The sequence below is a fragment of the Glandiceps talaboti genome, chromosome 19, assembly GCF_964340395.1.
Source record: "Glandiceps talaboti chromosome 19, keGlaTala1.1, whole genome shotgun sequence".
In the NCBI taxonomy this organism is placed as follows: Eukaryota; Metazoa; Hemichordata; class Enteropneusta; family Spengelidae; genus Glandiceps; species Glandiceps talaboti.
The window spans coordinates 14,266,523-14,281,238 of NC_135567.1; the positions used below are offsets into that span (position 1 = coordinate 14,266,523).

Here is a 14,716-nt window from a genome sequence, read left to right on the forward strand (position 1 = left end):
AGACATAAAAGTATTTTAATAACACAAATATTCCAATAGAGGAAATCTGTTTTCAGTTCTGGCATATGGGACTACAGGTCACAATCCTTTGGCTACCAATATCTGAAATTAGTAGCCCACTAGGACTACCAAAGAAAAAACTTAATTTTGAGCCCTGCCATTGACTAGACATGAGTGGTGGAATCTTTATATTCAAAACAAACAGATAGCATCTAGATTATATGTTTGTCAATAAACAAAAACCACATCATCTGGACCTGCATATTGGATATTTACTGAGCTTTAGCGTATTTGAAATGTCTTTTCATTTTTCTCCAGATTGTTGCCATACATTTTTGTATTTTAGAGGAAGCCGAAAATGTTGACCCCCTAAAGACACTGACCCCTCCCCTGTGATTTGTGTCCAGTTTCTTAACATATCTTATATATTCTTTCTCAAAATTGTTAACAAATTTTGGAGGAAGCCAAAAATGGTGACCCTCCCCCTAAAAACACCTCCCCCTCCCCCTGTAATATGTGTTCAGTCTCTTAAATATCCGAAATGTCTTTTCTCTCCAGATTTTTCCCTTATTTTCTTGGAGGAAGTCAAAATGTCAACCCCCTAAAAACACTGACCCCCTCCCCCTGGAATATGAGTTCAGTCTTTAACAAGTAACATATCTTGTCTTTCTCCTTAGACTGTTGCCGTATTTTGGAGGAAGCCAAAAATGATCAGAAAATTGGACTCATTTATAAATGGTTTCAAAAGTCTGCAAATTCTCTAATAACACAGTTTGAATCGGGTGATGTAACAGAAAAAGGTACGTGAACTAAATGAACTATTGCAACAGAATACGTGATCGCTAAAAGTAAGATAGACACCAACAAAAAGCATTGTTTTTGTTTTAGTTCAAAACTCTAAGCAGAAATGATTTACTATATTTGGACAAAATTACTTGGCCACTTAGGCCCCCCCCCCTCCCCCCCAAAAAAAAAGAAAAAAAAGAAGAATTGTTTTTGGTCAGGAGTGTTTGTCTAAAATGGTGCAACGAGTGCAATTTTTTTTTTTTTTTTTTTTTATTCTCAACATACCTGTCACTCAGTCTACTATTTATGGAAGTTACTGTTCTTTTTATTTAGTACTTTAGAGCAAGTGTGTATGTAAGGCAGATGTCATTTACTTGTTCATGACTGGCTCTGCAGTTGTCTTCACTGAAGTAGGGAGGGTTATTTTGTGTTTCCCCTAGATCTAGTAAAAAAAAGACAAGTGATGCGGGCGCTGACCAGAAACAATTTTTATTTTGGCCTTACCTCAGTAGGTATGAAAATAAAGAAGCACAGGTTTCCGAAAAATCTTGTCTTTACAAAATTTACCGACATTTCGGTCTCACACAAGAGACCTTCTTCAGGGATAGGTTGTAAAAACAGACTGCTATTAAAATTATACAAACCCAGCAGGGTGCGTGTACTACAGACTAGATGGGTAGGCTGTATCACTCAGCTCTATCTCACACAAACCCAGGATGAGTGTTCTACAGACTTGATGGATAGGTTGTATCACTCAGCTGTGTCTCACTCACAAACCCAGGGTGAGTGTTCTACAGACTCTATGGGTAGACTGTATCACTCAGCCGTGTCTCACTCACAAACCCAGGGTGAGTGTTCTACAGACTTGATGAGAAAGCTGTACATCACTCAGCCGTGTCTCACTCACAAACCCAGGATGAGTGTTCTACAGACTTGATGGGTAGGTTGTATCACTCAGCAATGTCTCACTCACAAACCTAGGGTGAGTGTTCTACAGACTTGATGGGTAGGCTGTATCACTCAGCCGTGTCTTACTCACAAGACGAGTGCAAATTTGGGGAGACTCCTGGAGTAATGACTCTAGCAGTCGGGGATGACTACTCACACGGAGCCCACAGTTCATATATTTGACTCAAATTTCAAATGCAGCAGAACCAGTGACATAGACATGCGTTGTCATGACATAGAGCAATCAGCAAATATATTCTATATTTTTTGTTCAACTTTGATCTTGCACGGTATAATGGTTGTAGTTTTTATCTGGTTAAAATTTTTGAAATAGGGTTATTGTCTAACTCGCCTTTCTTTCTTTTTTATTTCTTTTCAACAGGAAAGGCTATACTTGTCAACTTCCTGTATATCTGTGGTCATGTCACAATAGAAAAACCATCTGCAAAAAAACGAACAATATCAGATGTTCAGGTGCAGGAAACTGTTATAAATAAATCCAATAGGAGAGATGGTGAGACCACTCAACCTGTGACATCACAACGATATATGCCACATCATCAGAATAAGAGCCCCAAAATTGATGATGTTGTTTTAAGGATAAGAAAACCTGGGTCTTCAACTTTACCACTTTTCAAATTAGTACGTAAGGAAACTTCATCACAAGTGAAAGAAAGACCAACCCAACAGAGTAAAGTCTTGAAACTTGTTAACATCGACAAATCAGCAAAACGTCCTGCAGAGATGAAACTAGAACCATTTCATGTGCCAATTAACCAATCAGAACCCAGAAACACATCACCAGGAAACAACCAATCAGAAGTTGGTCCAGTAAAGCCAAACCAATCAGAATCATTACTTGCAACCTTTGAGGATACTGGAATAACTCCTACAGAAGTGAACCAATCAACATCAGATGCTGTTCAAATTGACCAATCACAGTCTACTGCAACAGTAATGAACCAATCAAAGTATGCTCCCACACTAATGGATCAATCTCATTCAACATCCATGGGATTTGACTTATCAAAATCAATTTCAACAGAAATCAACCAATCAGAATTCACATCACCAGACATGACAACTCCAATTGAAATATCAGAAACCACTGTAAAAGGAATTGACCAATCAGGGTCCAGTCCTGAAGAAACTAACCAACCATGGCCCACTTCCATTGAAATTAACCAAACAGAGTCAAGTCTTGTGGCAATTGACCTATCACAATCTAGTGCATTTATTGACCAATCAGGGTCAACTCCTAAACAAAATAACCAACCACAACTCACTTCCATGAACATGGACCAATCAGAGCCAAACCTTGTGGCAATTGACCTATCACAATCTAGCAAAAGTATTGTCCAATCAGAGTCCACATCTGCAATAACTGACCAATCGGTATCCTTCTCTCATGGTACCAGGAAATATCAATCACCGTCTCACTCCCAGGCAGTGGCACATTTGGAAAATGTTGAAAGATTTATTAAAACAGAAAAAAGTACTGAAACAGGAAAACCTTTGAGAGCAGAAACAGACACAGATGATGATGACAACTTGGTTGCAAGAATGCCAAAGAAGGTGTGTATGCTGAACATTACTGATGGTAGAGTCAACAACGATAGTCATGGTTCAGTTAACGATAGTTTTGGTACGGTTAACAATGATATTCGTGGTACAGTTAACAACAATAGTCGTGGTACAGTTAACTATGATAGTTGTGGTACAGTTAATGATAGTCGTGGTACAGTTAACAATGACAGTTGCAGCACTGCTAAGAATGATAGTCACGGTACAGTTAACGGTAGTCGTGATACAGTTAACAACGATAGTCGTGGTACAGTTAACAATGACAGTTGCAGCACTGCTAAAAATGATAGCCACGGTACAGTTAACGGTAGTCGTGATACAGTTAACAACGATAGTCATGGTACAGTTAGCAATGACAGTTGCAGCACTGCTAAAAATGACTGTTGCGGCACTGTTAACAGTGATAATCGCGGCACTGTTAACAATGAAAGTCAAGGTAAAGTCGACAGTGATAGTGTCCACAATGTAAAACAAGAAAAAACTCAGAAGCAAGTAGAAATTGAATCAGCTAAAAAGGAGGACATGCCAAGACCCGGTACGATTGTGACAAAAAAGACACCTAGCAAACACAAACTAAAGAAACAACGGGGAAAAATGTACGAATGTTTATCGTGTCACGAACTTTTCCAAACCAGATCAGTTTTCAAGTTACACAGAAAGACTCACCAAGGACAAATTTACACTTGTGACGAATGCGGTAAACAATTTAAAGGTATTTCGTATTTAAAACAGCACCAAGTCGTGCACGGTAGTAAAGAAGCAGACTACACGTGTGATGAGTGTAACAAAACTTTCGCCTCCAAGAAATCATTACGGCGACACAAGTCAACTCATCTACAAATCGAATGTACATGTAACATTTGTAACAAGGTTTTTAATTCGCAGAAAATGCTAAGAACACATATGAGAGATCACGCGCTCCAAACACAATGCGCATGTCCAAAATGCGGCAAACTATTCACTCGCGAAAGCGAAATGAAGGTTCATCTCATTGTTCATATGCAAGACAAAGCGTACAAGTGCGGTATGTGCGAGAAAAGTTTTGATAGCCATGCTGCACTAACTCAACATCGACGGCTGCATATTGCGAAACAAATATGTAGTTTTTGCGGCATGTGTTTTCTTAGTAAAGAGAATTACGACAAACATATGTACGTACACACGAAGGAAAAGTTATACGACTGTTCAGAGTGTGGAAACTCGTTTTTGACAGAATCGCTTTTGAAGATACACATGCAAAGACACGGCGAGAAGAAATATCAATGTCAGTATTGTGGTAAATTCTACCGCTATAGTAAAGAATTCCATATGCATATCAATATGCATACGAAAGAACATAAATATCTCTGTATGACATGCGGGCGTTGTTTTTATAACACTACCGTGTTAATGCGACATGAACTTACGCATGTGAAAGATAAGCCGTATCTCTGTGAATTATGTGGCAAGTCTTTCGTACAGCGATATTATCTGACAAAACATATGGAGCTCCATAATGCTGTGAAGCCGCACGAGTGTAACATCTGTGGGAAATCGTTCGCCTTACTTTCGTACCTACGCCGTCATAAACTTAGTCACTCAAACAGTAAACCGCATAATTGTGATAAGTGCGATAAAAGTTTTGTGGAGAAAAGACAGTTACAGAAACATTTAGTGGAACATGAAGAAAAAGAAAGAGACTCCTAGACAGACAAAAACTCTAACTGGAACGTTAAAATGTGCCTCAGAGACAGTCTGTAAGGAATGCTGTGACAGGCGCCCTCATACACCATTTAAGAGAGAGGCCAGTGAGGGTGAATTGAAACATGTCTGACAGTTTAACTCAGGGACTAATTCACTAGTTATCAAATCTTTCCAAACTTTTTTTTTATTTTAACTGAAAATTGTCTTTTCTTGAACAAAGTGAAACTAAATTTTAAATCTTATCTCAGTATTGCACTGCAGTTTATAAATACCTCTAGTATGTATGCAATAGTGTAAGTAAATAAATCACTGTTACATATGTAGTAGTAAATACAACTATGATGGCATGCAGTATTGCGAGTTATCATTGTTACTATGGTAACATACATGCAGTGATACAAGTTATCACTGTTACTATGGTAACATGCATGCAGTGATACAAGTTATCACTGTTATGTATGATTTTATTTGAGATACTGTAAATACTATTGTATCATTTTAAAATAAATTGTCACTCATTGGAAATTCCCAGTATGGGAAAATAAAATTAATTGTCACCCATTGGAAATTCCAAGTACGGGAAAATGAAATAAATTGGAAATTCCAAGTACAGGAAAATAAAATAAATTGTCACCCCTTGGAGATTCCAAGTACGGGAAAATGAAATAAATTGGAAATTCCAAGTACGGGAAAATGAAATAAATTGTCACCCCTTGGAGATTCCAAGTACGGGAAAATGAAATAAATTGGAAATTCCAAGTACGGGAAAATGAAATAAATTGTCACCCCTTGGAGATTCCAAGTACGGGAAAATGAAATAAATTGTCACCCCTTGGAGATTCCAAGTACGGGAAAATGAAATAAATTGGAAATTCCAAGTACGGGAAAATGAAATAAATTGTCACCCCTTGGAGATTCCAAGTACGGGAAAATGAAATAAATTGGAAATTCCAAGTACGGGAAAATAAAATTTTGAATGGAATACAAACTTACTGTCGTTTTTGTGTCAATTCTCTCTCATTTCTCATCGTATGATAGTCTATGATTATGTGTCTATTTGTCATTCTGTTTTTTTCTGGGTTTTATTTCTCCACCTTTACCCGTAAAAGATGTACCAGCTAGCTGCAACTGAATTAGTTGTTTAAAAATATGTTGATCTGTACAATAAGTTACTCGTCATGTAAGTTGTTTTACCTATCAAAATATTTTTAAATGACCAATCCAGTTGCAGATGGTCTCTTCCGAGGCGTTTATATTGGTGCCTTGAGATAATCAAGACACCTCTATTCATACCTTAAACAAACTCTCACTTTCAGTCAAAGACAATAGAAAATACAATAGCATTTAAGAGGAGAGAAAAACCTTTCAGAAAATATATGGGTTGATGGTGTAAACTTTATTCATTGTTGGGAAACAATAACTTGAAAATATGTCGCCCTTAAAATATTCCCTTTGTGTATCTCCACCTTAAGGGTAAAAGTGGAGAGAAAAAACAGAATGGCAAATAGACACATCATATCGTTGACCATGGATAGGATTGTATCACCTGTTTTTTTTTTTTAGCTGTACACAGATAAATCACATGACAATATACATAGAGATACACTATGAACTGTTTATAATGTTTATTGTATTTGTAATTAATTACTCCCTCTTATTTTGTGCTTGTCACCCCCCCCCCTGCTTGCCCCCCCCCCCCCATGTTCAACCATATAGGTAAGGTTGCATTTATGGAAAGTTACAGACAATCAAGTTTTTCATGTTTTTTTGTTCAAATTTAGATTTTTTTGTTGACAAGAATACGAAAATATTTACACAAATTCCTTAATTATTCTGAGTTGATCCCGATATTCTAGTCTCTAAAATTATTACCTGCATAGCAAAATTTGCTTATCTTCAGGTTTACCTGGTTTTTTTTTTCTGTTTTGAGGAAAAGTATTTGAAAGTGTAGTCATATGAACTGAAACCAGCGCCCTCAGGGTCGATTTGTGGCTAACATGGAATACCCAGAATGCAACGGTGCACTCGTAAAGCAGACATCATTTCCAGGTCATAACAAGGCGAAGGTGTCTGTGAGCTGTGTTGTTATTTGTAACTGTTTTCATCGAGTTACACGATCGTGTATGTAATAGTCAGAATGGAGAGTTTCTGGCTGTCAATCGGAGAAGATTTTGACATCTTCCTTTGCGAGGACACCCCTAGTATTCAAATTCGCGGAGACACCACCTCAAGATCAAGGTCCGAAAAACTACCGGAGTTGAGTTTTACGCTAGACGGTAAGAAATAACTTCCGGTATGATTTTACCACCGTCAGTATATTTTGGTTTTGAATGTTTGTCGAATATACCGTTCAAGCTAGCTGCGAACACAATATGTTGAGTCGAGTAGGCATCACCTTGAACAAACAAAAGCTGCGAACGAGGTTGAAATCCAAGGCCAATGATGTTGGAGTGAAGGTCGCCCTCAATGCCAAATTCACAGACGTAAAAGATGGCCTCGGTCATATGCTAATTTTAGAATTTAAATAACATTCATAGTGCTAAAGCTGATTAAACGCTGGTGTTGCAAATGAGAGATACTACTGTACTAGAACTCCAGATTATTAAATTAAAATGCACATTATTTTTCTTGGACGTGGAGTTTTAAGTGAACAACCCCTCACTAACCCCCCCCCCCCCCCATCCATCCAATTTTGACAAGTTTCCCAAATATTAGGAATAAAATATTTTTTATATATGACTCTTTATGAGAGAATTCACAGATGAAAAAATTGACCTCTGTGCTGTAACAATGTAAACATACAGCTAGGCTTGAAATCAATTTTTTTCTTTGGTAGTCCTAGTGGGCTACTAATTTCAGAAATTGGTAGCCCAAGCATTTTGACCTGTAGTCCCATATTTCCTCTGCTGGAAATGTGTGTGCCATTGAAATATTTTTATGTCTGTAAATCGTCCATAAATTCAAAATAGAGGGGTGTGGTCATCTTGCTACTACCATAATATTGTAAGGGATAGATCTACAAGGTGGGAGATAAAACAACATACAAATTGAACGGGAGGGGAAGGGGGTGGGGGTGGGGTGGGGGCAATATATACGTGTAAATAGCCTTATCACTGCTATTAGGGAGGAACAGGGCAGAATTTACCTGCTTTGTACACTTATCAAAATACTGATAAAATGAATGGGCAACTCGGATTTTAATCACTTGCCACCCTTAAAAAAACACTGGTAGGGAACCCAGGTAAAATGACAGTGGAACTCGGGTAGATTTTACCTACTTACCACCCTGTACAAAAACACTGGTAGGGAACCCTGGTAAAATGACTGGAGAACTCAGGTAGATATTACCTACTTACAGCCTACTTACCACCCTTAACAAAAACACTGGTAGGGAACCCTTGTAAAATGACTTGGGAACTTGGGTAGATTTTACCTAATTACCACCCTTTACAAAAACAGTGGTAGGGAACCCTTGTAAAATGACTTGGGAACTTGGGTAGATTTTACCTACTTACTACCCTTAACAAAAACACTGGTAGGGAACCCTGGTAAAATGACAGGGGAACTCATGTAGATTTTACCTACTTACCACCCTTAACAAAAACACTGGTAGGGAACCCAGGTAAAATGACAGTGGAACTCGGGTAGATTTTACCTACTTACCACCCTTAACAAAAACACTGGTAGGAAACCCTGGTAAAATGACAGGGGAACTCGGATAGATTTTACCTACTTACCACCCTTAGCAAAAACACTAGTAGGGAACCCTGGTAAAGTGACTGGGGAACTCAGGTAGATTTTACCTTCTTACCACCCTTAACAAGGACACTGGTAGGGAACCCTGGTAAAATGACAAGGGAACTCAGGTATATTTTACCATCTTACCAACCATGACTAGAGACAAGTTTTAAATAATATGGGGACCCAAATTATATGAATATTTTCATAATTACAATAATATTAAGCACTGGTAGGAACCCTGGTAAAATGACAGGGGAATTAGGTAGATTTTACCTACTTACTACCCTTAACAAAACACTGGTAGGGAACCCTTGTAAAATGACATGGGAACTCAGGTAGATTTTACCTACTTACTGCCCTTAACAAAAACACTGGTAGGGAAACCTGGTAAACTGACAGGCGAACTCAGGTAGATTTTACCTACTTACCACCCTTAACAAAAACACTGGTAGGGAACCCTGGTAAAATGACTGAGGAACACAGATAGATTTTACCTACCTGTACTGCCTACCCTTAAACAAAAACACTTTGGAACTATGGTACAGTCATGTATTTTGTGAAAGAACTAACATAACACAAGTTCCACAATAATTCTATTTTGTGATAGAAGCAACATCACATAAGTTCTGCAATAATTCTATTTTGTGATTCTCATTTCAGAATACTGTAAAGTTTGGGAGGAAGCTAAAGAAAACAATAAAATAGGAATACTTGGTAAATGGTTTCAGAACTCAACTCAAGAATTACTACATCAGTTTCAAATGGATGCACTCACAGATGAAGGTAAGAAACTTTATTGAAAGCTCCACTAGATGTAGCTGCAACCATAACATACTTGTGTCGGAGTTGACATGTATGTATAACAAACATTTTTCACATTTATTATGCTTTTGCAATTCATTCAACTACAAACAAGGACTTGGCATATCTTGTTTCACATTGATTTTTCCAAGTAGGAAGTCATGATAAAATTGTTTTATAAATGAAAAATCCAAAATAAATACACAATCCTCAGTGATATGACCACATTAAAACTGTACTATCCACAACTGGAAGATTTTTTTCAAACTGTCTTGATAGGTATGATTGCCGTACTTGTAATATTAAAACTCTAAAGCCTAAAAAATTTGTTTGGTTTCGGTTACCCAGCCTCACCTAGATTTTCACTTCCAACCCTAAACTTTGTTTTATGTGTTTGATAGAACAATGATAAAATCATGAAAATTATAAACTGTTGAAAGAAATAGTGGATGTGGAAAATGAAATCAACTTAAAAAGACAATATAAAACTGTTCTTCCAATCTGTAATGGTTGTACATTTGATGGGAAGAAACCAATAACACAGAGGCCATATGGAAAACTAAGAGAAAACATAACTACCTGAACTAGACACTCAAAAAATATCTACCTACCCCACCTATTCTAAAATTTATGTAATTGGAACCACACAATTTATTTTTTAGGCCTAATCCTGCCACAGTAGTTATTGTTTACATGGTCTTGACCTGAAGAGGGCGCCCTTCGAGTCAAATCAATGTAAAAAGATAATAATGGTATTTACTCACCCGTAGATAAATGTATTTGTGTAGGAGTTGACATGTACGGTATTGCCGTAATAAATCCAATCAAATTGATTTTCAGGTCCGCACCCAAAATTAGTGCCCAAATGAGTCACAATTTCAACTTATTACTGTATTACTTATAGATAAAACTGACTTCTAATTGATATATACAATTTCTAATTATTGGTATTTTAACAATTTTCTGTGAAAATATTGTTGGAAACCATCATACATTTCTAAAGTTATGGGCAAAAAATAGAAAATGATTATCAAAAATGAATAATTCCACCATGGACCAACAAATTTTATGTTTTTTTTCTTTTAATTTAATTTTAACAGGTAAAGCCGTAATCATCAAATTCTTGTCCATATGTGGTCATATACATGTTGCTAAGCAACAGAAGCCTATAAAAATGGACTTTGGTGAGAATTTGGAAGAGCGTCCAACGAGTAACATCCTGGAAAATATGCTGACAGATAGTCAAATGTGTGATTGTGGGTCGTTGTTGGTTCATATGCTACACGGTTTTAAAAACGGATGTCCTGGAAAATCGTCACAGTACCAGGCAATGTACGCAGGTAATGATGATGAAATACCCAATGATGCCTTACATAATCAAACTACGAGCACAAGAGTTGATGATGAATCACTCAGTGATTCTTTACATGGAGAGACAGTGTGCACAAGAACTGCTGATGATGAAATACTCTGTGATACCATGCAGAGTGAGACTGTATGCACAAGAAGTGATGATGAAATACTCGATCATACCATGCAGAGTAAGCTGATGTACACAAGAACTGATGATGAAACACTCAATAATACCATGCAGAATGAGACAACGTACACAAGAAGTGATGATGAAACAGCCACTGATACCTTGAACAATCAGACAGCGTCCATAAGAGGTGATAATGAAACACTCAGTGTGACGTCTTGTGATCAAAATGCGTGCACAAGAACTGATGATGAAACAGTTGATGATACTTTGTGTGATCAGACTTTGTGCACAAGAACTGATGATGAGGTACTCACTGTGATTGATCAGACAGTATCTAGTAATGATGACATAGTACACAACGAAGGGTTGAATTGCCAAGCACAGTCCTCAGAAAAGTGGGATAACGCAACAACACAAGAACAGGATGAGGAGCTACATCATGAAACCTCGTGGACGATAACTGATGACATAGTACCCAAAGTAAAAGTAGAATTTGATGCCACTGCTTGGCCAAAGTTGTTGAGCAGATTATCTGATGGAAACAAGTCAACTGACACTGACAACACTGTCGCTAAAAGCGATAACACATCTGTCGTAGTAAACGATGGAGCAGGAACCAGTAGAGAAGTGCCCGAGGAGACAATAAAGATCAAAATAGAAGATAGTTCGGAGACCTTTTGTAGTGGTGTCACAAAACGCAAATTTCAGACTCTGGAATCCTCGTACAACTGCACAACCTCTGAAGATGAAACTGTATCAGAAAGTTCTGCTATTGCAGCAGAGTATATAGCCATAGAAATGTCTGAGGTTGGAGAAGACACAAGTGCAAAGAAAATTAAGATAGAAGGTGTTTCTGGAAACTCTCCTTGTGATTCACACCTAAACAGTGCAAATTCTTGGACAGCACAAATTGAGTGCAGTGCAAGTCCTGATTATTTTGGCAATCATCCAAGTATTGCTGGCACAGTTCCAAATAATGTTGGCTGTGATCCAAATCAAGCTGGCACAGATCCAAATATTGTTGTTATGACACCAAACCATGATGTGCCACATGCTAATGACTCTATGTTGTCACAACAAAATACTGTGTTGTCACAACAAAATACTGTGGTGTCACAACAAAGTACTGTGATGTCACGACAAAGTGCTGTTCCTGCACAACACAGCGGAGGCTCGTCCATTTTACGGAGTATGTTTTTTAATGATGCAAGTACGGAAATCAACAATCTTAGACGAGATGAAGAGAAGCCATTTGCATGTTACTGTGGACGAAAGTTTGAGAGCGAAGGCTTGATGAAGATGCATGAACTGTATCACAAAGGAGGAAATCCGAACCAGTATTCTTGTGACAAATGCGGAGAGAGATTTGATGTTAAAAGCGACTTAGAGACACATTTTGTGTCTTATCACCAAACTGATGAAGCAAATCATACATGCGACGCTTGTGGTCAAACATTTGAATATAAAACGCACCTACAAGGCCATTATCGACTTGTGCATGCAAAACGAAATAAGTGCGAAATATGTAAATTGGAATTTGAACGTGCAAGTGAATTACGAGTTCACCTTATAACGCACAAACAACCGAAATCGTATCGATGCGATTCATGTAATATATGCTTCGATGAAAAGTCGGCCATGTCTGAACACAAAAAATTGCATATCAAGAAACTTCAGAAAGACAAAAGTGGACTATTTTATTCTGCGACAAAGAAGTGTTTTGTCTTCACGGTCGGAAACACGTTTGAATGCGAAGTATGCGACCAAATATTTACATCAAAGCGGCTCATCGAAACTCATGTGTGGATGACGCATAAACAGTTACATCCGTATGAATGTGAGATTTGCGGAAATATTTTTCGTACTCGTCACTCGTTGAACAGGCACTACTTATTTAGTCATTGATAGAACATTTGTGACCAGGGGTGAACAAATCATTTTGTGAACTGGTGGTCCCCGAACCAGTGCCTTAAAAAATCCAGTGGTCCTGCTGAAAAAAATTAGTGGTCCCAGGTCCCACTAATATGAAACATTAAATCTTACCAATGAATCTGTATATTCATATGACTTTTTAATATAGTTATTAACAGTAAGGTACTGGTCCAATGGACCAGACAAGGTAAAATTTGTGTGGTCCACCCAAAAAAATGCTAGTCCTGGACCCAGGACCAGTGGATTTGTTCACACCTGGTGACCGAATATTTATATCAACACAGCTCCTAGAAACTTGTGTGGATGACTCATAAACCGTTGCAGTTGTATGAATATGAGATTTGTGGAAATAATTTTTTGGACTCGTCACTACTTATTTTGTTATTGATGCAAAGTGTGCGTTCAAAAACATGACAATGCGACTCATTGAATCAAATGTTGGATTGTTGCATAAATGTTACTCTGGTAATCAAGGCTTTGGTTTAATAAGATAGACACAAACTAAAACTGTTGTTATGACAGATTGATAAAGAGTGATAATATATTGATAATTGAATGGATGTTTGTTTAATTATAGTCTCAGTAGGGAGTCTGAAATGTCTTTTTTAGCACAACAGAACTGATACAGTGTGGTGTTTGTGTATGTGTGTATAAGTATGTATGTATGTATGTATGTATGTATGTATGTATGTATGTATGTATGTATGTGTGTAAGTATGTGTGTATGTATGTATGTATGTATGTATGTATGTATGTATGTATGTATGTATGTATGTATGTGTGTGTGTGTAAGTATGTATGTATGTATGTATGTATGTGTGTGTGTGTGTCTGTAAGTATGTATGTACAATGTATGTATGTGTGTTTGTGTCTGCGTGGGTGTGATCTGAAATGTGTTTTTAGCACAACTGATTAGGTTCAGTAGTGCTATAGGCATAGTTTGTGTGTGTGTATGTGTGTGTGTGTGTGTGTGTGTGTGTGTGTGTGTGTGTGTGTGATCTGAAATGTGTGTTTTCAAGTGGCTGAACACCTACAAATGTATCACTCTATAGGACAACACAGACAGAGTTTTATCAATAAAGTTCCATAGACTTGCAGTATACTGTTTTCAGATATCCAACCCATGAACTATCTTTGTCACAAAATCTACCACATCCAACAACAAATGTTTCAGTCTATGTCCGTCTAGGAAAACCAAAGCCTCGTTTACAAGAGTCGTAATCACCTATACATTGTATATCAATGTTAGATTTTTAGAAATGTATCTTTTTCATTCTTGAACAGGAACTATAGATTGTGTATGGATATATTGCACCATACTATGTGTACTGCTACACAAATATGTTTACCCGCTGGTGATTCAATACTGTTCAGGGTGTGCAATATTTTGATGAAGTTATCATATTTAACAAAATAGTTACAAACGACAGTTTCAAAAAAATGTTCCTGTCTTGGCTAGTGCAGCTTTAAGAAAATGTTGCTCGAATACAGGAGCACATATATTTGCAAATTTTGTGAAAAATTATAGTTTTTTTTGCAGAAGTTGAAACATATATCATACATGTGTATAGAAATTGTCAATTTTTTTGTCGAGAGCTACTCTAATTTGCTGTTGAATTGTGCAAATACTTTGTTGAAAGTAGCATTGATCCTTAGTACTGACCGTATCATGAATTTCCAGTTATTTGGACAAAGAAAAGCATTTCATAGTTACTGGGTTGATATGATATGATATGATATGATATGATATGATATGAT

General features: G+C 37.3%; 1 protein-coding gene across 1 annotated transcript; it reads left to right on the top strand.

Moving 5' to 3' along the window:
- The first annotated feature begins 7,062 nt into the window (after positions 1–7,062).
- Positions 7,063–13,554, top strand: LOC144450205 (uncharacterized). The gene is made up of 3 exons (XM_078140792.1): positions 7,063–7,277; positions 9,403–9,525; positions 10,644–13,554. Exons 1-3 carry the CDS (start codon positions 7,139–7,141, stop codon positions 12,929–12,931), a joined length of 2,550 nt encoding a protein of 849 aa, XP_077996918.1. The 5' UTR covers positions 7,063–7,138; the 3' UTR covers positions 12,932–13,554.
- Positions 13,555–14,716: the final 1,162 nt, after the last annotated feature.